General features: G+C 34.1%; 2 protein-coding genes and 1 non-coding gene across 8 annotated transcripts in view; 2 read left to right on the plus strand and 1 right to left on the minus strand.

Moving 5' to 3' along the window:
• The first annotated feature begins 5,668 nt into the window (after positions 1-5,668).
• On the plus strand, positions 5,669-7,924 carry LOC119640581 (gamma-aminobutyric acid receptor subunit alpha-1). Of its 3 annotated transcripts, XM_038038724.1 has the most exons (8): positions 5,669-5,721; positions 5,818-6,125; positions 6,187-6,347; positions 6,421-6,548; positions 6,613-6,695; positions 6,759-6,961; positions 7,028-7,655; positions 7,755-7,924. In XM_038038724.1, the coding sequence occupies exons 2-8, from the start codon at positions 6,017-6,019 to the stop codon at positions 7,898-7,900; spliced, it is 1,458 nt and encodes a 485-aa protein (XP_037894652.1). In that variant the 5' UTR covers positions 5,669-5,721; positions 5,818-6,016; the 3' UTR covers positions 7,901-7,924. The 3 variants fall into 3 exon arrangements, with proteins under 3 accessions (XP_037894652.1, XP_037894662.1, XP_037894670.1); XM_038038734.1 differs by lacking the exon at positions 5,669-5,721 and having other exon boundaries at positions 6,058-6,129; XM_038038742.1 differs by lacking the exons at positions 5,669-5,721; positions 5,818-6,125 and having other exon boundaries at positions 6,249-6,339.
• A 5,193-nt stretch (positions 7,925-13,117) lies between these two features.
• The window catches only part of LOC119641370 (gamma-aminobutyric acid receptor subunit beta-like), an 11,839-nt gene continuing 654 nt past the window's right edge, over positions 13,118-24,302 (plus strand). Inside the window, exons 1-9 of one of the 4 annotated variants that reach the window (XM_038039980.1) lie at positions 13,118-13,427; positions 20,785-20,967; positions 21,073-21,176; positions 21,253-21,320; positions 22,883-23,067; positions 23,133-23,290; positions 23,358-23,642; positions 23,730-23,948; positions 24,007-24,234. In XM_038039980.1, the coding sequence (XP_037895908.1) occupies positions 20,888-20,967; positions 21,073-21,176; positions 21,253-21,320; positions 22,883-23,067; positions 23,133-23,290; positions 23,358-23,642; positions 23,730-23,948; positions 24,007-24,234 (1,327 nt within the window). In that variant the 5' untranslated portion in view covers positions 13,118-13,427; positions 20,785-20,887. Of the gene's footprint in view, positions 13,428-20,784; positions 20,968-21,072; positions 21,177-21,252; positions 21,321-22,882; positions 23,068-23,132; positions 23,291-23,357; positions 23,643-23,729; positions 23,949-24,006; positions 24,235-24,302 lie in introns of those variants that run through there. The other 3 variants (XM_038040004.1, XM_038039997.1, XM_038039988.1) reach the window with 3 other exon arrangements.
• Positions 18,449-18,521, minus strand: Trnar-acg. The gene has a single exon. It is a non-coding gene; the product is annotated as a tRNA-Arg (tRNA).

Raw genomic sequence — 24,302 nt, forward strand, 5'->3', positions numbered from 1 at the left:
ACAATTTTATTGATATTGTTTACGTCGATCTGATGCGGGAAATTTGACTTGTAAGATAGAGTGACGGCCCATTCACTTAGTCAATAATGTGCACATCATGTGTATATCTAGTCATAACTTTACATGATTTTTTTTGTACTCAGGAAATGTGCCTTGTGTGTTTAACCCGGTTACGGGCAGAGGGAAGTGTGCAAAGAAAGGAACTAGGAACTGAAAGGAGATAGGAACTCATCTCAGATTAGTTGATGCATGCCTAGTGGGTAAGTGTGATGCCTTATTGTTACTATTCAAGTAATTAAATAAATTAAAAATTATGGTCGTTCCTCCATCGTGGAGCCCGAGTTTAAAACAATCTCCCTGCAGCCGTTTTTCTCGCCGTTCCTGATTTTCTTACCATCGCGAGGAATATTTACAAAGAGAATTTTCTGTTTGCCACCTTCTCTACGCGTATGGCTTCCCGACCATCACCATGCTTATTATGCACATAGGAGTTCTCGCGATTAGCAGATTGTCTAAAAAAGACAAATTAAGTTTAGATGCTCCTTGATTTTTGCAAATGTTTTTAGACGTTCGCCCAAATGAATTGATTTCCAAAGATCGCGTCATTTTAAAAGCTCTAAACTAAAAGCAAAATTTCTCATATCATCATTTAAAGCGATGAAAAGAACAATGATGAGTCTCTTGCTAATTGTGGACGAATGGCGGCGTTCCCAGCTCAATTCGAAAATAATTGCAACAAAGATATTCAATCCAGTTAGTTGCCTTGGAGAAAAGTTGGAGCTCGGTTCAGTGATAGTCGAACAGATGACATGAATGGATAAGCAATTTGTTCCCCTCTCCTTATGGACACATAAATGTATGTTGTAAGATTTGCATTGGCTACCTCTGTAGGTTACATACATTTGACAAATCTAATGAATACTCTTTGATGGGCATAACGAAGGAATCATTCAATTGAAATAGGATTCATTGGTAATACTAAACAACCTTGGCTCCAGAACTATCATGATACCAAACTTCAACCAAATGGTTTTGAAAACTTTGAAAGGATTTGAGTGGAGATATGATAAATCCTAGATATATAAGCAACCAGAGATTTCTCTGAGGCGTCACATAACTTAATTTACGGATATTTGAGAAACTTTAATTATTCGGTATGAAAGCCTCGCTAAGGTATTTACACACCTACCAAACTAATTAAAGTCGGCCGATTTGTTAATGGATTCAAAATTTTTTTTTTTTAAAACTTGCATAAATATACATGCGTATCTCTCATACGTTCGCCGAAACGGATTTATAGTCCTCGAATGGTATATTATAAGAGCTTTGTGGCGGTTGGTGATAATCGCATGCTACCTTTATGGCGAAGCAAGTAAGTCGGCGAAAGCCTTGATTGCACTTTCTGTACGTCGTAAATATGGTGCAATTAGGGCAAATCTTCGCGCATCCGTGCAGATGACAGGTATTCAAAATCACATATTCTAACAAGATATTTTAACCTATGACGCTAATCTTACGTAAAGCTTATTATCGAAAAACCTTTCACATATAATTACTAGGAATTGAATGCAAAAAGATTGAGAGAGAACTGAAACTAGAATATAAAAAAAAAAAGAAGAAAACTATACTCAACAATATGGTAAAGCCATTATTTAAAGTCTTTGTGTAACGATGTACTCGTGAAAAATGTGTTCCGTAAAGTGATGGCATTTCCATATAGTAACGAAATAATTCTTTATATATGTCAAAAACATCACTATTGACGAATGCATATGATTTTTATATAATACTAACCTAACTCAACGTAACGTGCCAGAATTGCAGGACATTCCGATCAGTAGTTTACATGTCGCAGTAATTTTAGTCACGCTAGAAGAATCTAAATTTTACGGGTAGCGTCATCAATAGTCATCCTATATTTGTATAGCATTCTATATCATGCTATCATTGAGCAATGTGTTATAGGGTCATGTCACTGTCAAATAATTAATCATTAATAAATCGCTACTCCGTGGAGATATATTGCTTTTAAGTTTTACATAACAGTGCAAATTGTCTCGCCACGGAGCATACAATATAATTTTCAGAATCTTTAAATATGTCGAGCTCTACGCCAAGAAGCAAAGAAGAGGAAATAGTAACATTCGAGAGTGTTACTTCTTCGTCTTATTTCGGAGAAAAATGTTGTAAAACTGTGAGATTTGTTCAGAAATGATGACACCGGAAAGTATCGATAGCAATGGGAGAACCATAGCGCAGGTCAGAGAAACAGCAATTGGCGGCAATGCCAAACTCTTACTCTTGGCACCTCCGCTTCAGCAAATTAGCCGAGCCCGGCGTGCTAAGAGCAGTTCATCTCCAATAATGTAATTGAGGAGCTGAGGAACGCTACTAATGAACACTGATGATCCTAGGCGTATAATTAAAAGAAAAAATTTCGACTTTTCGACGACATATTGGAGAGTTAGTCCACGAAAAGCAACCGAAATGAAACTTAACACTGCCACTATTGCTTGCATCACAGTGTCCTACCTTTGATCAACGTTTACTTCCTTCGAATAATTATTATTAAGACGGCACCCAAAAATGGATCCTTTTACGGATACTTTCAAAAATTTAGTTTTGATTGCATGCGAGAACTTTCTCCTATATTTTTAATAAGATGAAAAAGCTAACGTAAAGCTATCGATGGGCAATTCTTTCGGTGAAGTATTCTGTGAAAGTAAGCGTTTTCTTCATTTAAAAAAAAGGCGTCATAACTTATTTTTATATAGCAATTAATTCGATCCGTCTAATAAGACAAAAAAAACTTTTCGCTCTCAGCTGTATTCAGTGAATTCAAGCCATTGTAATAATATGCAACGACTAACAAGATAGCAAAAATAATTGTTTTTTTGTTCAAAATTCGGTTCTAAGTTCATCGCTAATGAGAGCAATTATTATCAGCAGTGTTCACTGTAACAGGTAGGCGTTCTAAATTATTTTACATATAGCGACGAGGGTAGAGGTTTTGCTTTTGTCGTTAAAGTGTTCAAGTGTACATATGCTCTGATTTAAATTAAACTTAAGAGTACATTACACACTCATACGGAATATAATTTATCTTGAACTCGTTTACTATCATTAATAGCATATGTATTTTTTTTTTATTTTTTTTTTATAACAATCAGCAAAAAACTAAAAATGAGAAAACGAAGTAAAAAGAAAAAAATTTTTTTGTAATAGAAGTGAACGCGTACATATATATACACACTACACTATCCGTATTGAATAGTCTCAAGAGATTCGTAAAAATTTGGTAAGAAGTACTTGTTTGCCTTAGTTTGCTTTCACAAAATGTCTACACAAGCTTGTAAACTTATGCAAAATTCACATGGGTTCGTTTGTGCATAGCGAAGCAGGGCAACGGTTATAACGATATATATTAAGAAAAATGAAGAACATTTCAGTTTGTCGGCATAGTTTTGCTGTTTGAGGGATATACACATATATGTAACATAACATTTACGAACCCTCCCAGTAATTGTCAAAAAAAAAGCAAAAAGTCATTTAATAACTTACATCCGCATCATATGTGCATCATGGACACCGGTTTGTTTAAAGAAAAAGAAAAAAAAATCACGCACGCACCATTGTGTTTATTTCTATAAGATTTTTGACGGAAACATCCAGTAGTAGATAATTACCGCGAAATCTCTTATTTACCTATTATATCAAATGTGTACAATTCTTTCAGGTGATATAAGTATATTTTCATTACTCTATGCCAGCTATTGTAACTCATTGCATTTTTGCGCTGGAGGTCACCGAATCTTCATATTTACAATGCTATTAAATACTTGTGTGGCAAAAATTTATTACAACATATTTTTTGCTTGTAAAACTTTCCTTTATTATTATGCACATATTTGTGGCGAGATTAGTTACATAAGTATAAAGTATCTAAAGAATTTATCGTTTATTTCTCGCTTATCGAACGCTACATGATCATGATATATATATATATTTTTTATAAGTGTGCGTAAAATCTCCTAAAAGTGGTAAAATTTAACGTGAAACACACAAGCAACGGTGTTGCGTTGGTTGAATTTGACTTGAATTCAACGCAAAACACATATACAGCTTAGTTTTCTTCTTCACCACATCACGTACTTTGTTAGGTATGAGTATTTTAAAAAGAGATTTACATGAGAAAAATCACGTATACGACCCATTATATCTGTAAATTTTATTTATCATTGAATTGCTGCTTACTTACATTTGATCTCATTTGGTTTTATTATGACTGTCTGTCGTCTTTCCATACATACCGTGCACTAACGTTTCATTTACAAGACAATATTTGATTTTTCACTAAACTTGTACGCGCGATGAAGCCGAATTAATTTAAATTCAATTTCGCTTCCCTGTTTTTCCCTTTTTGTCGATAATAAAATTAAATATCATTTAGTTAGTTTAGTTAGATAAGAGATTTTTTCAAAGAATTTCTTTTGATTTCAAGTTTTACTTAAACTGAATTTATAAAACGTGCACCGATACGTTTCTTAAAGTCACAAAATTGTTGTTTTCTTACGATGAATGATGAGAAATTTTGATTTTGTCATTATGATATTTAATCGAAAGATTGTGTGTGTCTTGACATTTTCGGGCAAGTTTTCCTAATTTCTGTTATGAGAAATTTTTTATTATTTTTTTTCTATCACATGTGGAACTAATTCTTGCCATTTGCGGTAAACAATACTATGAATATTGCCACGTAGCTATAAATACTTAGGTGTTATCGGAAGAAGATGAAAGAGTCCTCCAAAAAAAAAAGAAAAAATTATAATAAAAAAAATTTTTAATCATTAAATTCTCTAACCATTGTTTCACTTAATACAATTCTTCGTTTATTTTTGTGGTAAGAAAACAAAAATTTTATCTTTCTTCCATCTAAAAGCATACTTTTGATCGGAGCCCTTATGTGGGGATGAATCAAAAACATGAACTGACTGAGGGGACTCGTATTCAGCTGGAGAAGTATTTTTCTTCTCGAAGATTTTATAATTCTTAACCCTATCTTCGCCACAAACTAGTCAAATGTAGACTTTACTATGTTTGCAGAATCCTCATTTGGTTTAGGGTGCAGACAACAGAAAGGAAATTAAAATTTTTCCATTATTTCATAATAAACAAAATGTAGCGTGACTAAAATAGTTGTAACTTTCAAACCTTTAGTTGGAATGTCTTCACATTTTAATGCATTTCGCTTGAAAATAGTCAATAGTGAATAGTGGTGATATCTGTAAGTCATCCTATTTACTTATTGAGTCATGTGTTATGTGTTGTCGATAAATTCGCGTCTTTCTTATGTGTAAAGTTTTACCACTTGATTCATTCTTTCATTTGATCTTATCTCAATGCCTTCTAGATCATTAAGCAGAAAATATCATTGAACATTTTCTTGCCTAATACGCTTACTTTCTTCCTTCTTTCCTTCCTTTTTACGCATTTCTTGTAATCACTACTTATTAAAAAAAAGAAAAATTGAAAAAGATAAACAAAATTTGCAAAATTTTTTCAAAATATTTTTTTTTCTTTTAGTTTGATTTTGTTGCTGGGATTTTTATACTCGCTTTGGAATTATTGTAATTGTATTCCCACAAGTAGTTGGCAATTGTTTGAGAATACTACCAATCAATTTTATGAAGAAGACTTTAATGCCACCGTAGACTTAACGAGGTAAATGCTTGCTTGTATTATTAACGCGATTAATTGTTTACAAAAAAAAGTTAATTAACTTGTTTTTTTCTTTTTTGATGCTCAACTTCTATTTAGTACGGAAACGGAAACTAACGAACGCTTGACAGATAGTAGAGAACCAAAAATTAGCAAAGAATTTAAAGCTTCGCGTATTTATCAATCGTTTACTACTACCAGTGCTGGCAAAGAGAGTTTAATAGAGAACTCAACGTCATATTCAGTGCAACGTCAGCAACGGCGGCGAGCTAAGAATGAAACCATTAAAGCTGGTGTTATGCATAAACGTACCGCTTCATCTGAGATGTTAAGTCGTAATATTTCAATAATTTTGGAAAATCTTCTAAAGAGTTACGAGCAATCGCAATTACCGACACATGGTCAAGGTTGGTGTGTATGTAAAGAAATTCATGAAATTATATTAATAATATTATCATCTATTTTTAGGCGTTCCTACCATAGTACGCACCAATATATTAATAAGAAGTATGGGTCCGGTATCTGAGCTAGATATGGAATATTCGATGGATTGTTATTTCCGTCAATATTGGCGAGACAAACGTTTAAGCTTTCAGGGACCAATTAAGAGTCTGTCATTAAGTATTAAGGTTTCCATAGCAAGAATTTGAAAAATTGTTAAGCATATTTTAAAAAAAAAATGTCTTCCCTTTCTATTTTCAGATGTTGGATAAGATATGGCGTCCAGATACGTATTTCTTTAATGGTAAACATTCCCATATCCATACACTTACTGTTCCCAATAAATTGTTGCGTTTAGATCAAGATGGTGGCATATTATATTCGATGAGGTGACTTTTCTTTAAAACAATATCAAGAAGTACGTTTTAAAGTTGAAATTTTTTTTTCTCGAAGATTAACAATTAAAGCCACTTGTCCCATGGAATTGAAAAACTTCCCTATGGATCATCAGTCTTGCCCTTTAATTATAGGCAGTTGTAATGTATTTTTAGTTCTCATTTTAGGCTAGCAATGCTAATAAAGTTTCTCGAAAATTTTAGATGGTTACACTCGAGGTCAATTGGTTTATGAGTGGAAAGGAGCGGACGATGCTGTTTCTTTTGTGCCGGGCATGACTTTAAATCAATTCGATTTGATTAGTATGCGCTCACGCAACTTAACGTATACGAGGAGAGAAGGGGAATTTTCGGTACTTCATGTAGCCTTCAATCTCAAACGACATACTGGATATTTTCTCATACAAGTAAGTTTAAGTTACTTGCACATTCCCCCGTTCCAAACTAACAGTTAATCTTTCGTTTATGTACAGGTATATGTTCCTTGTATACTTATAGTGGTGCTATCTTGGGTCTCGTTTTGGATACATCGCGAGGCGACCAGCGATCGTGTAGGACTTTGCGTAACAGCTGTACTCACCTTATCAACCATTAGTTTGGATTCTCGAACCGATTTGCCGAAAGTAAAATATGCGACCGCTTTGGATTGGTTTCTGCTTATGAGTTTCTTATATTGCATAGCAACACTTTTAGAATTCGCCGGCGTACATTATTTCACTAAAGTGGGCAGTGGTGAGATACCGGCAATGAGCGAAGACGAGTGGGAAGATATAGATGATGAAGCCATAGCTGATATAGAAATTGATCGCATTACGCACGATCACGACTTACCCACTTCGATACATGAAAGTAATGAATCGTTGGCGTCTGAGTATCCTCAATCATTGACGGGCGGTTTCCGCAAACGGAATGTTATGATATGCCCGATATATAATGATCCAACTCATGTGTTTCAAGCGCCTTCTTCACATGCCTCAACCATGGAAAGGACAACCCAAACTGAACCACCAATTATATCGAAAACCAAACAAATGTGGTTGTGTTTCATAGGTGACGATAAATTCCGCAAGCAAAGAGAACGAGATGCCTCTTCACAGAAAGGTACTCATCTCAAATGAATGAATGAAAGCATATAAATATGTCTTTATAAATATATTCAGTTCAATATGTATATATGAATAATTGAATATTTTTATGCAGGAGCCCGTTACATTAACAGTGTGTCGTTAATTGATCGCATAGCTCGTGTTGCATTTCCTATGTCGTTCGCTCTTTTCAACTTGTTATACTGGCTGGCCTATACTATGTTCAAAACGGATTTCTCATGGACTTCGGTGAAAGGCTAAGCGTGCCGCATTAAGCGTAAGCCTGGTTCTACGCAGGGTACATATCAAAACACATAAATTCATTTAAAAAAAAATAATATAATGTTAAGGCGCTTTAATCACACACACAAAAAGTACTTTCATTCGGCCAATTCATTATTTGTTAATTAATTTTAAGAAAAATGACAAAATAAAAAATAACAAAAACAAATATAATTGTAATCTGTTTAATTAGTTAATTTTATGCAAATTCTACTTTTAGAATTATACGTAAGGTAAAAAACGTTGTACCGCTCTGTTTACAAAGCACCCTTCACAGAGTTCGCTAATATATATATATATATATATATATATTTGTAAGGTTGTGTTCATTTTAATTACATTAAACTATTCGCTATTGCCTTGAAATAGCAGGAGAGCGAAAAAATGCAAATAAAAATTGATAATAATAGACAAGTTAATCAGTTAACTGCGTCGACTTATTTAGCGATGTACTCGTACACTCGTATGTGTAATATTTTTTGTAATTACATTGTTACAGTATATACATATTCATAATCATCAGATTTTATGAGAGAATTCGACAAGGACGGATGGACATACCATGACGTATATATACGTCGTACGACGTTAACACATTAAAATCGAAATTGAATGAAATATTAAAGATTTAATTGGAGATTCTTTCATTAACTCTTTAATGGAAAGCCTAGTTACACGTTCAACACCACCCAACCACGATAAGCCGATTTGACGCTTCGCCGCATTGTTTCCTTTGATGCTCAATATCTTCGGTACTGTGCACTCGTAAATAGTAGACCTTACTCGTTTCTTTGTTATCATACTGTTTACCATCGAGTCATTTTTTCAACTGCTAGACGCTCCTCTTTAGAAAACACTCAAATGGTTAAGTGAGAAACGTTCGTCTTTTGTTTACGACTCGGCCTAAACCCTTTTATCCGTAAAGCAAAAACTTGGTCTCACAACTACATAGAATTACTCCAATTACCTTTCTACTGTGGACTCTATAGAAAGGATGGCCACCAATATTCCTTAGAGCTTCTCCTTGACTTAACGAAGATTTATCGCAAATAGCAAACAAGATCGCAAGCCAATAGTATGCATTCATACGTCCACCTCATGGGTACGTATACTTCAGCATATGGTTGGCAGTTCTACTCCTCATGTTTCCTAAAATCTTATTGACATAGAAAGTTTAAAGAAATTACAAAAAATCCAAACATAGTGTAGTCTGCTAAATATATCTCATTTTATCTCATTTTCATCATTATATGCAGTGGAAAATTACGGTCTACATAATGTAGAATTTTAAGATCATTGGGAATGAGGATTCGAAACCCAGTCGTATTCTACACTATTTTTAAATTACATAAACCACACACCATCATAACTCTTTACAATCGTACATAGTTGTTTTAAATAACTCGCGTGCCATGACGATACACAACAAACGACTTGGTAGCTCTCACGTGTCCATTCCAAATATTATTATTATAATTTTTCACAAAAAGCTTAGCTTTGAACTTGGCTACAGTGAAACCTGTCATATAATGATGACCAATTTTTCGCACCTTTACACAATCATTGAGAACATTCGCTATTTACGATTGTCAAAGTAATGCGAAGCATCTCAACGTTATCGAATTTGAAACCGAAGTCATTTGGTATCTTGGTTTCGAGCATCAAACGCCATCTATCCATTAAGGCTGATACTTGTCCAGGAATACTATTGTATAATATGCAAAAAATCATAGCTTGGAGCAGATCCATCTGAGTAGCCGAGAAGTTAAGATTAATGACAACCAAAATAGTTCGCTGGTTGGAATCTCAGTGCGATAGAGTTCACTTTGGTCGCAGCTACGGCGGACGTAACACTAATCGATTGGGCACACACCCATTAGACTGCGGCCACCACCTCTCTATTTCTTGCTCTTTTTTCACTTCCTTTCTACCATCACCGTGTTGCGCGAATAGAAAACATTCAATGCGTGATTGATCCCACAAAAAAAAAAAAAAAGTTTCACATATCATTCCACTACTTTTTGTATAGTGAACTAGGGTTGCACTTGTTGCACTTTTTATGTGTATGTATATATGCAGAATAGGGAGTGCTCTAAGTTTTGCCTTCGGACGATAATACCAAAAATTTTTAATAAAAGTTCATATAAATATACGTATAAATTGGCCATGCCCTCACAAAGCTAATTAAAAGGTAATTAAATTTTCTTTTTTTTATTCTTTTGAGGTTTTGTGTTTATTATTCGTAAGGTAACGAGGCCAGAATGTTTAAAATTATTCAGTACATTTCGCAAATGAAGATATACTCTCTGCTTAAAAGTGAGTTAATTCTGAAATCAATATGGTGGACGCGAGGACGGTGTACATTAACATTTCCTTAATCATATAATTTGTACATTGACGCGTTTTGAAGCAAGAATGAAGCCTATTGAAAATGGTTCGGTTCGGTTCATATGCTCGACCATGCCCTGTATAGCGTCTTATTTTGAAAAAAAACGATATTTTCAAAGTTTTCCGACAAGAATCGCTGAACAATAGTATTTCGATATTCTCAATTGGTATGGAAAATTTGGTTCGGCTAGAGCAATTTTTTAAACATCCCCTCACATAACCTTACGCTACGGAAAATAACTCTTTATACAGCAAAGACGTATAACTTTTAATGCTTTATAATGATAAATGCTTAATAATAATAAGTTGACAAAGAGATCAACTTATCGAATTTTGCCTTTTGGAGGAATTTGATTTTTTGTATACCATCGCATATAAAGATTCTCAGGGAATGCCAAAATATATTCTAATTGTTAATGTATTTGTGGTGAAAATTGGCTCATGATAGTATCATTAACAAGACGTAAACAAATGCGTCAAAATGCGTCAAATTTGACGCATATTGATTTATTTCTAGAACCACACTTCAAAAAGGATTTCTCATGACTAGTAAACCCTTCAGAAAAAGGTTTAATTATTAATAGTCTTCTATGAAGGAAAAGAAATTGTAGTGTAATAAGATTTTTGGGAAGTAAATTAAGCTTGTTATGATGTTTTAGATATCTTACAATTTGTGGGCTTTTGAGAAAAACTACTATAATGTGCAAAAATGTATTATAACCAAAACGAGCGAATTGACGATTATTTAGTGGTCAGCCTTGCCCGGCTCTAATGTTTTTACTTGTTTATAACGATAAATATAAGCATGAAGAGTTAAAGATTGAAATTTCTTACTTGTTGAAATTAAGGCTAAAAAGGGAAGAGCCAGTTAGCGATAGAAATATCCACCAAATCAAGTCTCATCATCGACATTAACGGCATCATGTCGACGACATTATATCGCGTAAATACATAATAGTAATTGTTCTCGACATACAAATGCGTTTCAGCGTGTACCGAAAATGGTACACGTAATAGGACAACGTGTTAAGAAATACTGCTAAGGAAGCAAAGCTTTTTTCACATTTATTTCTTAACTGACGCTATTCGCTTCTAGGTGTCCTTGCTGACATACAAAAACCAAGTCTCTCCCTCTCTCTCAATCTCTTTGCCTCATTCCAATTGCATTCTCTCCTTGGTCCTTTCGCTTTTAAGTAAATAATCAACATCGATACATTTCATGTAGCATTTCAAAAATAATCGGACAACGTTGATGTTGAGGGAATCTATTTACTTAGGTAATCATTTAATTTACGACATTTATCAATGTTTAGGCGAATGATAGCTTTATTTAGTTTATAAGCGAATTAAAAAAGTTTAACCATATATTGTCGAATTTGTAACGTGTGACAATTTACGAAAGACTGAGTTTTTCACGATTTATTAAAGCAAAAGCCGAATTGAACTGATGATGTTCATCGGTAAATGATCAAATTGATCGCATTTATCGGTCTATCATCATTCTTTTAAAGTTAAAGCGCGTAAAATAGAATTCATGATTTTTTTTTTTTTTCTAAGCCTAACGTAGAACGTTCCTCAGCGTCACGTCAATTTGAGGAAGAATCTAAAGCTTTCAAATTTCGGTCTCTTCGTTTAAAGTAAAGAGGTATTATTTAGGACTGATGATGTCTGAAGTGTACGTACATTCGAATTGATCAAGTTTATCAAGAGTTTTTCTTTTAATTTTTTTTTTTTTTTTTTTTTGGTATATACTTGATCCTAGCCAGCCACTCTGTGAACAGGATGATACAAGAGAAGGGATAAAAGCGGTGATATTTTTGTATTCTCGATACGACAGTACAAGCTATCTTGAGAGAGCGGGAATATCAAGTAGTTGACTTTTTGGATTTCATTAACGCATATTTGAACTGACGAACCGTATCAGTGTGCATGGTCAAGGGTTAAGTCAAATCGATGACGTTGCCCAATATATGGTTGAATAAAAAGCATAATTGATAAGGTTTATCAATGTCTCGTCATAGACACGTACGTTCGACGACTATACCAGGTATGCTTTCAAAGTCGAAACAAAACGTATAAAAGGTTTAGTTTCTGCGCAGTAGCGTCTGCAAAAAACATCTCTAATGTGCCGTGAAAAGTTCAAAATAGCTTTCATTTCATTTTTTTTTTTTTTTTTTTTTTTTTTTTTCAAAATATTTATAATAAAATTTCAATTAGAAATATTCGTTTAACAATTTTTTTGCATACACTTATTAATTAAATAAATTGCCTAAATATATTATTTTGCTTAATAAATGAAAACATCATAAGTCACATAATGTCACAAAGTGCGAAAAAAGCGGTAGAAATTTTGTGTTTTATTTTACTTTGATAGGACAGAGTTTGTTTATTATTCGCATATAATGTGTGCTCTGCGGCGTATAGTGAATGTATATAGACAGTGTATGCATACATAGATGTAAGTTATTATTATATGAAAAAAGAAATACTTTAAGATGAAATGGAAATTTTTAAGCTCTCTGTTGGTTAGAAACGGTTGATTGTTGTTGAGCATGCTGGACCATTAGATACGATATATAGTCGGTTACGGAAGAAACAAAAACGCATTAGAAAATATGAACGGAATGCAGTACATCAAGGGAAAGGCATAGAGAGGATAATGATAACAATAATAATAATAATAATAATAATAGAGAAAAAATAAAATAAATAAATATACATAAGTAAATAAATAAATAATAAATCAAAGTGAAAGTGATAACAAGTAATAAAACAGAGAGCATTTCAATAAATAAAATATGATTAAATAGCAATAAATTAGAAATTAATTTAAATTAAATTTAATTAAATTAAATTATATTAAATTAATTTAACGACAACATGTGAGAGAAGAAGATTTACATAATCCAATGAAATGAAAACGAGAAATTTTTTTTAATAGAAGACGAGACTTGAAACGATTTACTCAACACATACGTGATTATTATTTTATGTTTCTGTGGGTGATTGTGCTCTTCTATACATTTTCATTAGAAAGAGTGTACGGCGTTGTGGTGTTGTCGCAACCGTGACGGTGATGGTGGTGGATAGTAAGGATGGCTACGACTATGGTGATGTGGTATGTAATCCCTTAATCCTGTGCAAATTCGCCGTAGCAAGAAGATTGAACTAGAAAGCAGAGCGATAATCCTGCATATTCAAATATATATTACGAGGTTATCTCCGTTAAGCCAAATTGCATGAAATTTGCATTTGAAGTGTTATATCAAACACCTTACTCACATGCACATGCACATGCACATGTACATGCACATGCCCATGTACATGTATATGTGCACACAACACAAAAATAAGTAAACACAATAACACACACATACACGGTACATAAATATTAAAAAATTTGTTGCTATCTTTTTTGCCAATACTCATGAAAAGTGCACACGGTTATGAAGACAGACGCAGCACGAGTCACGATTAAAAGGCACAAAAATGTAAAGAATATTAAAAAAAAATTATTTTTTTTTTTTTATCTTATACTTCTTAGGATGCCTTGAAATTAAAGGCAATGCAAAGAAGAACAAGGAATTTAGCAATATATACATATATATAGAGAGAGAGAGAGAGAGAGAATGGCAGAAAGAGAGGGAAAGACAGACAGAGCAGAACGTAATGGCAATACCAAAACAAAAAAACTTATTGAATTTTATCATTTTTATCCTTCAAGTGCAATACGAAGAGTCAAACGTCATAATGTCTTTAAAGAGCATGAATGTGTTAGTTAGTAAAAGAATGATTTTGTTGCTCTTCTTATGTTCGTATTTGTACACGTTACACATATGCGTTCGCACTCTTATATATATGTAATATATGTTCATTTCTATATATTCAAGTGTAATATTGTCTCGTGTGTTGAACGAAAAAAAAAAAATAAATAAATAAAAAATAAAATAAAGAGAAATAATAAAAGAAAGAAAAATAGGTCAAACCTATAATGATCGGTGTCGTTGCTAGTGTTACTGCCATTACTTGTAAAAAAGGCACTTGCACGTCTATATGTGTGCGTATATGCGAGTGCATATGAAATGCATCTTGGCGCTGCCGTTGTCGTTTTTGTTATTTTTATTGTTACGTTAATGATGAAGATGATTATAATGATGATGTGTGTTATTGAAGCTTAAGTTTGTTTGTGAGAGTGTTGCTGATACAGCAGCTTCTCATATGACATTTACCGCGAACAATTTTGTGCACTTTTATTTTCATTATATATAGACATATGTAGATTTTGTAAAGCGATTTTTTTTCTCCTTTTTTTTTTTTTTTATCAATCACTTAAAGTTAGTCAGTGGTGTAAGCAAAACTGATGAACTAATTTTTGAAGAGTCCGCAACTTCTTCTCTTATTATTACGCGCACATTTCGGCAGATGCGTATGTGATGCGTATCGTCAAACGTGAAATTGTTCGTTCGATTACCTTGGCTGGAATTTGGTTTACTATCAATAATACTGTTTTCCTTATTCACTCTTTATTTACACTATTAGTGCTTATCTCATTTTTGTCCAAGAATTTATTGCTTTGGGTTAAATAAATGAGATGATAATGGGCGAGGAGGGTGTGCATCTATAGCCCTCGATACCCTTGACAGATGTACTTAGGCCAAGTGTTCCACATAGATCAAAGACATTGGCCTACCAATCAAATCTTTAAATAGAATTAGTCGCTTACCTTCGCTGGAGGCGTCCACGTGCAACGTGAGACACTAATCATTCTTTAATGGCACTGCCCGCCTTTCGAGCACCTTACCGTCCCCTCTTGTAAGTCCATAATAGTCCAAAAAAAAAAAATATATATATATATATATATAACTTTGTAATCATATGAGAGATTGTTTGTACACTTTATGTAAAATATTCAGAATGATCGTCTACAAGTTCATTGAAGAGCTGAACGTAACCAGCGCCTACAAATAAACCGACAAAACGAAACGCATAAGAAACAAAAATATAAATCAAAATTACAATCTAGAGGAGAAATAAACCTAATACAAATATCTCGTGGAGCCAGATGAAGAAGCAAATTTAAAAATGGTACCACTAGTGCGACGAACTCACCTCCCGATTGCGTAAAATTATAACGCAATTATAATGCCTTCACTGATTTGTGATGATAGGCATGCAAGATTCATTTAAAAATGAAATCAATTTTCTTACTTGTTACTTCTTCTTGATCATTTTGCACAGAGATGGATGTAAAACTAAAAGATTTTAGTTCTTTAGCCGCGACATATACTTGTAAATTAATCATTAATTTGTTAAACGTTCAAATATCAAATTGTTACCGTTAACAGCTGCGTTGCGAAGGTGCCGACGAGTGGACGCCATCTCCAAGCCGCGCGTACAGCTTCAATAACTTTGAAGCAATAGCTTTCTTGTATTGTTATGTGATAATATAGTATTATAAATGCTTTCAATGTCTAGTGCCGTTAACGGTACCCATCTCAAAGAGAAATATATATAAATATCGTTATATAGCATAACGTAGCGATAACCAATAACTTAATAACTTATCTGAAAAATTTAAACCTTACGTATAAATGCAAGGGCACGTGACAGAAACTGTGCTCGATTTCTAACTAGCTATGTGTGTTTAACTCTATATTATGTAAAGCTATTTGTTTGAGTTTTCAAACTTATAGAAAGTTCATATTCAAAGTGTTAGAGGGAGAGAATAGAATCCTGTGCACATGTTGTTAACTCAATTCTATGGAGAGAACGCGAATCCATCCTCTTAAGAATAGCTAAGCATATCAAAACTACCTAATATTGATTGAGAAGTGATCTTGATTGACCGATATTTAATATATCTATCAAGGCGACAATTTTGTACATCATATTAGTAACGGCTAACAGAGTTCATCGGTCATCCATCAAATACATCCACATGGTCCATATTAAGCACAGCAAATTTATATACCAAATCGCTATTACGGGCCCACTTTTATCATAAAACACATATTGCAAATTACACGTTGATCCATCCCATGCGAGAATTTATTCTTTGTGGAAACGCTTATAGGCGAAGGGGTTCTAAAAATGACTGCAATCATGAAAAATGGGCAAAATATTATTTCTCATCGACTCTTTTCGAGATGTATTAGAAATGGTAAGCTTTTGTGCCTCGCATCACCTGAGATGCACTTTACAATTACTTTCGGCGAAGATATGCCCAGAATCATTTAATTTAAAGGCAGCTTTTGTTACATGACTTGATTCAGAATTGATTTAATGCGCTTTGCTATTCAACATATAGACCGTAAGTCTGCCCGCGTCTTCTTAAAACTTTATACACTGACCTGTTTCGACTCAACGGAGATTCTCGTAAAGATCTTGCCAAATGTGAATCTCCGTTTCGGCAACAAAGCGCATTGTTTAGCGTTTTCTACCAAAAACTGATTCAGCAACTGATTCGGATATAGAAAGCTTACAAGTAAATTTGCTTTGCCAAATTTGGATCAGATTGTCTGTCAGTCTGTCCTCTCTGGACTACCTTCTGGTGTACACGAGTTGGCATCGAAAGTTGAATAAAATTTAATTTTTAACATGATAGCAATGGTCTCTACGGGTTTCATTTTGCTCGTCTATTACATATGAGTTTTTTTTTTTTTTTTGTGCACAAAATATGATTAAAAAAAATTTATGTAATTTATTATAACCAGGATCACGTTTTGTTGCGGAATTAAAAGTTGCTTCGTTTGATTTATTATCCAAACTTGGTAGTAAGCATATCGTTGTAATTAAGTGAAATGAAGGTTAAATTAAATCGCATGCCATACATACGACAGGTATATGAAACCAAAAACACATAAGCAAAAAATTGAATAAAATCATATAACTCTTAGACCGAATTTTTGAATATACTATAAGATGATGGGAGAGAGACCAGTTTCCCGCAAATGGATAAGCAATGTGTACAAGGTGTGTCCTTAGATATTAAAACAAAGATCGTAAGGCAAATAAAATATAATTAATGTGCGATTAATGTATGGTATAATACTTTTACATAATTTCTTCATAAGTGTTGAAGCCTTGTTGGTATTAGCTTGCGACTAACTGTACGAAAGGAAGGATGGTGGATATAAAAGCCTCGTATTATTTGTTGCGCCGCTAACTATTTTTTTTTTTTTTTTTTTTTTAAGCCTAATCGTGCCACATGTGACCCCCCCTCACTTGTCAGAATCATGCAAATAATGAAAATGTTATTACGTTATCACAACAAGCTATCTATTAGGTGTGCAAATAAGTTCTGGCACTTCAAATTGGTTGCTTGATAAAGCTTCTGCGATTTTGAGTATACGTAATTTGGACATTGGTTTTTTTACCAGGATTAAAGGTTATAATGATGCAGGCATTTTGGCGTCTGCATGTTTCTTTTTGTCCTTCTCTCTTCCAATTTTCTTCTTCTTAATTCCCATTCACATATTTTTCTCAAACCGTATGCAAGACCAAGAGATCGCATTAAGTATACACACACACACTCTTGACCTGCAGAAAATTCTGAACTCGTGTAAACATGTCAATCTGTTCATCTGTCTGTCTGTCTGTCTGTGTATGTAATATTTGTGGGGATAGTTAGCATTCTCTTCGTTGCAAAAATGAAGCAAACGTCTTAAAATGTGGCGTACAGATAGGAAGTTCTTGATCATACAAAGACACAGTACACATCAGTATCAAGCGGTAATGGATAGCATAGGATATTTCTATTTCACTTCATAGATTACTTTACACTCGACTGATAGCAATTGTAGCTGACAGATATTTTAATAAATATGGATAAATAATCCTCACTGTGCAAAAATTACGTACAAAAATTAGCAAAAACCTAATCGTTTATTGAGACATCACGAATCCCTCATCACCAAAACCACTCGCGTATCTCATCTTCCGTATAGGCTTAAGGCAAAAAAAAAAAGAAAAAAACTAAAAAAAGCATCTCGAGCGTAGTTCATCTGCACGGATAATATAGGTAAACTACTGCAAGCTTCGTTGATTCAAAATCTAATTCCTTTCATCAGCAGGAGAGGAACTTTAGATATAGACCCAACTTTTTCAAAAAAAAAACAAAAAGACGTCACAACAGATGACCGATCCCGCCAGGAGTCGAACCTGGAATCTTCTGATCCGTAGTCAGACGCGTTATCCATTGCGCCACGGGACCTTCATATAAACTTCAGAATGATTACTTTATTTATACATTTTTCAAAAATGACTGCATAAATAAATACACAATAACTGTACCGTCCTATATCAATCGCAACAGATGAGTGGCTTCCGATTTTTGCACATATTATGCTTAATGCTTATGGACTAGGCCACCCTAAAACAAGAATGCATTATAGACGGATTCGTATAATACGAAGAAAAAATCGTGAATGTGTTCAGGCTCCTATAGCACGGCAAAAGAATGCAACAAAGGTTATTGCGTTTAATTTCCAACAATTAATGCAACGATTAAGTCGATAAAAGAAAATATTCATTTCTTGGGATAAAAAAAAAAAAAAAAATATCTATTGTTCAATGGCCATAAACATTTTGTTTTTATCACCGAAACGACTCGTACAAGCCGGATCCATATAACACAAAAGGGGTCTATCGTGCTATGGCAGTTTGCTATATGCCTACATTTATAGAAAAATCGCTTTGTGGAGGTGAAAGGCAATAAACATAATTTGGTGACATACGCTAACGCACCTTAGGTCGCATGTAGTTCTGTTCCGCGCATAAGGATCTTATTTTTCTCTAAAGCCGCTCGTAGGAGTTGAGATCCAAATAATAGATCTACTTGGTCCAAATTCGTTAAGAATAATGTATATGTCTAATTATTGTTATGAACTCAATCTCATCAGGTATTGAAAGTTAGGCCTTTTTACACCCATCACCGAACGATGAGCGATGTATTCAGAAGGAAGGAAGCATCAGAGACCCCACAAGGTACATATATATATATATATATATATATATGTATATATATAAATTTTTGATCAACGTCAAATCCTAAATCTATTTAAGAATGTCCGTCTGTCCGTCTGCTCTTCTATCTGTGTAAAGTCGACAACGGGCCAAAACACGCCAGCGTACCAAATGTTATCCAAATATCTAAAAAATTTGCGATCGATACGACAGATGGATGGACAAGCTTGAAATCATTTTCTGAATAAAAGACAGGTTCATTTCAAATGCCTGTAGGGTTGCAACCATGATGTAGGGTAAAAAATTTTCAAAATGTTGGAAATAATTGAACCAGCCCTCCTTTTTTTTATATATATACTAATTTCATCAATTACTCAGAAGGTAACCCCTATTATGAGTCACTCGGGAATAGTCAAAAAGAGATGGGGAAAGGGTCCATTTTGTACCGCTGTCAATATAACTTTGAAAGAAGTAAATAACCCTCGCTCTTGAACTGCACTTACTGGCAAAGCTAGTAGCAAGAAACTATTTATCTTATGCGGGCCCGCAATTATAAATACATTGACACTGTGGGAGGATGCTGTCTTCCGGCCCAAAGAAAGATTCTTCACACTCCAAAAATTGCGAGCTACAGGTTAAACGCAAGAAAACAATTCATACATGCCTACAAACAATCTGAGATCGATTCCGAAAGTGATGCAGAATCGAACTGTGGGTCTATTGCAAGTTCTTCCAACTGGTTTACGCATCTGCGTAAACTTAATGTACCCGCGTAGAACAAATGACGGAGGATATGATAAATGATTTAGGTTTTCTTTTTTTTGTTTTTTCTTTTCTACTATAAATTTTGATATATCCGCAGTATAAACTTCTCTGCGCTCATCATAAAAGGCTTTTCAACAAATCGCACGTAACTTATATTACGAATTTATTGTGTGCAGGCTTTCTTCTTTTTAACGTTTTGAAATTGAAAGAAATACAATTTACATATTTCTTACCATTTTATGGGCGAGCAAAAGCACAGCACGCAAGCTTGTATTTGTGTTGATTTAAAAGAAAAAAAAAAAGAAAAAATGGCGCCTAAAATTATTTTGTCGTTTCCGTTTACGATATATGTGCATATGTGTGCCGATACAATGTATGCTTAGCTGAGATAATTGTCACAACTAAGTGCATACTTATGCACTCACATTTACATAGATTACGTACATTGTGTTATTTTTGTGGTTGCTAACAATAAAACGATTAAATACTCGAATGAAGGTTTAAAAATATTTTAAATTAAATTCTCAAGTGCATTTAGACACACACACACACACAATTAAAAACCCAAACACAATGATAAGAAATACTTTTTGAATGAACATGTAAAATAAAAATATTTCACAATAATTATCGTATTTAATTGTTATAATTATGTGAATGTAATTTTATTTTTTATATTTCTTCCGAAAAAAAAAAAAAAAAAAAAAAAAAACATGAAAACTCTATCCCGGCCGTTAATACCGAAGATGATACGGATGAATGAGAATGTTTCGTCTGTGGCTTAAGTTGAGGTTAACTTGCAGATTTTAAAGCCGTTATACCTTGTAACTATAAAGCATATCGAACAACATGATTAAAATTATTGGTTATTTAACCATAGCCTACAGTTTAATATTTACATTAATATTCCATCATATACCACCAGTAAGGTAAACTTTTCAATGTTTATTTATTAATAGAAAAAAAAGAGTTTTTTAAACTTTTTCTTCTTTTTCTTCGTTCTTATTTTCACTTTTTCTCTTTCCTTATAACAGATGTAAACGAAAAGAAATGAAAGCAGGTCGCTTGGAAAATGTTACACAAACAATTTCAAAGATATTACAAGGATACGATATACGATTAAGACCAAATTTCGGAGGCAAGTTTTTCTTAATTGCGAAGAGTTTTCAAAAACCTTAAGAGGATTTCATATCTTTGTTTTTACTTATTTTAAGGAGACCCTTTGCATGTTGGTATGGATTTAACCATAGCCAGCTTTGATGCTATATCTGAAGTAAATATGGTAAGCGCAGCATTTGTACAAAAAGAAAAAAAAAAAAACATAAATTTATATTCGGTTGCGATCGAGTCTTTTATACCCACCCATCACCGTTATCCTATAAAAGATTGAAAAAAAGGAAAAATTTGCATAACATTGGGTGGGCGTGGCTGATTTTTGCTATCTTTGTAGAATAGTTTCACAGAAATTTAGATCGTGTATTTATTACAATTTATGAGCAACGAGCAAAAAACACGGGAAATGAATATGTTCACGTGCGCCAGTTGAACGCGCTTCCTTTGACCGACTTGAGTAGAAAATTCAAATTCTTTTGCAAATCTGTAGGCGATGTTTTCATTTTTGCGCCACATACTACCCAACCGCGTAGATGAGCAGACCAACGGGCAAACATGCTTAACTGCATTCCGAATCTGCGACTGGCCAAAAATTTAAAAACTTTGGGAGGTTTTACAGCTTGGTTCTGCGTGTTACAAGGGCACTGTAAAAATATTAAATTTTGGTACAAAATAATATTGGGCGAGCGTGGCTAATTTTTTCCATTTTTATACAGATACTATAGGATCTGCCATATAACAAACATCCAAATTTTTATAGATTTATCCGCTTTAGTTTATGAGTGATGAGACAAAAAATCAATTTATCGTTCCCTATCGAAAGCAAAAGTGTTCGCAGCTTATGTGGTAGTGCAGGCGAGTCCTTTAGTTGATATGGCCCATTTTCAATACCGATGTACATGCGTGAATGTTTTTGCCGACAGCTTCATTTTTCAAATGGAGAGACGGACATGGTTAAATCGATTCGGTTTTGACGAAATGAATACACCACTATTACCCTTCGGTATTGGGTATAATCAATAAAAAAACGTTTACTAGTCATTATTGCAATTATTTCTTACAAGGCAATCAAAGACGTTTTCAAATTTGACAGCAAAACGTTAATGAGTCTTAACGAGTTCTTTTAAAAAGGTTATAGAAAATTTTTTTCAGAAGCACAGTTGAACTGAAAGAGCTTTTCTCGAATCCATCCCTTATTTGACGAAAGGACATTTCTTAAATCAAATATATCGGAAAATTATACTCGGCCGATCCGACCAAATCTTTTATACCCACCACTGTTATCTTACCTATATCTACTCGACAGGTCCTTTTATTTGATGTCCATATCGACGGAATTATGAAGAAACACTTAATCTACCGCGTCGTGATGTCCGCCATATATAGTTTAGAATTCACCCGCTAAGATTATCGCATTCTGCGCTCCAAGTCCTTTTATTTAATAAACAGTTGTTTACACCGATTATAAGGAGAACGCGGAATCCTCCACTTCGTGAAGTCCATCATATTGATTTCAGAATGAACTTATTTTTAGATGGATAATTCATGCCCATTTGTCTGGTTGCGCAAGCTAATCTTATAATGCAATTATTGGAGTCATGTGTCACGATTTCAGCTTTAGTTTTTATAAATTTTTATAAATCTTATGTATTATGAGCAATGTGGGGCATCGAGAATTCGCTTATAACGTTCGTTTATATTTTCATGTATGTGTTATTGTGTGCCTTCTAGGATTATACCATTACTATGTATTTAAATCAGTATTGGCGTGACGAACGTTTGGCTTTTAATGCTTTCGGTCCGTATTACGATGACGACGCGGATGATGATGGCGTTAATGATGTCCTAACATTGTCGGGAGATTTTGCTGAAAAGATATGGGTACCGGATACATTTTTTGCCAACGATAAAAACAGGTAAGAAAATAGTAAAAGAGAAATTCATAGCATATATTATTAGATTTATTCGCTAATTCGGATAGTTTCCTGCATGATGTTACCGAACGTAATAAATTGGTGCGATTAGGTGGTGATGGCTCGGTTACGTATGGTATGCGTTTCACTACTACTTTAGCCTGCATGATGGATTTGCATTACTATCCATTGGATTCACAAAATTGCACAGTGGAAATTGAAAGTTGTAAGTAATTTTGCTCAAGTTAAACGCATCGCTTATCCAATCAAAAAAAATTCAAATATCTCTCAAGATGGCTACACAGTAAGCGATGTGGTAATGTATTGGAAGCCCACACCTGTGCGCGGTGTAGAAGATGCCAAATTGCCGCAATTCACTATTATCGGCTATGAGACTAACGATCGTAAAGAACGTTTAGCTACGGGTGTCTATCAACGTTTATCGTTATCATTCAAATTGCAACGAAACATTGGCTATTTTGTGTTTCAAACATATCTGCCCAGTATTTTGATTGTAATGCTATCTTGGGTATCCTTCTGGATTAATCATGAGGCCACTAGTGCACGGGTAGCATTGGGTATGTTCTCTAACCATTTTTTTTTTTTTTTTGCCCACTTTCATAATAAATGGAATTCTAACTAAAGGATACGTGTTTATTGTAAAGGTATCACAACTGTTCTCACAATGACCACCATAAGCACTGGAGTCCGTAGTTCCTTGCCAAGGATATCGTATGTGAAAGCTATCGATATATATTTGGTAATGTGTTTTGTGTTCGTTTTTGCCGCACTTTTGGAGTACGCGGCCGTCAATTATACATATTGGGGAAAACGAGCTAAAAAGAAAGTGAAAAAAGGTAAAGACAATGAACCAAAAAAAACGGGTAAGACTTCGCATAACATTTTAATTGTTCTTATGCTCTTATTAATGGCCGATTTTAGGGAAAGCCGATAAATCCGAAACGTGTTCAGCAACCGAAGATATAATAGAATTGCAGGATGTACGCATGAGTCCTATACCATCACTGCGTAAGGGCAATTACAATAGTACACTAGGTTCGCTGGGAGCCGATTCTTTGGATTTAGCCAAATTCCCACCCAGCTTTCGAATTGCGCGCAACTACGGCACCACCAGCAATCGTTCAAATCTACGTTACCGGGGACAAAGAGGTAATTGGTGTTTCTCTCTCGCTCTCTCTCTCTCTCTCTCTCTCTCTCTCTCTCTCTCTCTCTCTCTC

This window comes from Glossina fuscipes, unplaced genomic scaffold (assembly GCF_014805625.2).
Source record: "Glossina fuscipes isolate IAEA_lab_2018 unplaced genomic scaffold, Yale_Gfus_2 0, whole genome shotgun sequence".
Classification (NCBI taxonomy): Eukaryota; Metazoa; Arthropoda; class Insecta; order Diptera; family Glossinidae; genus Glossina; species Glossina fuscipes.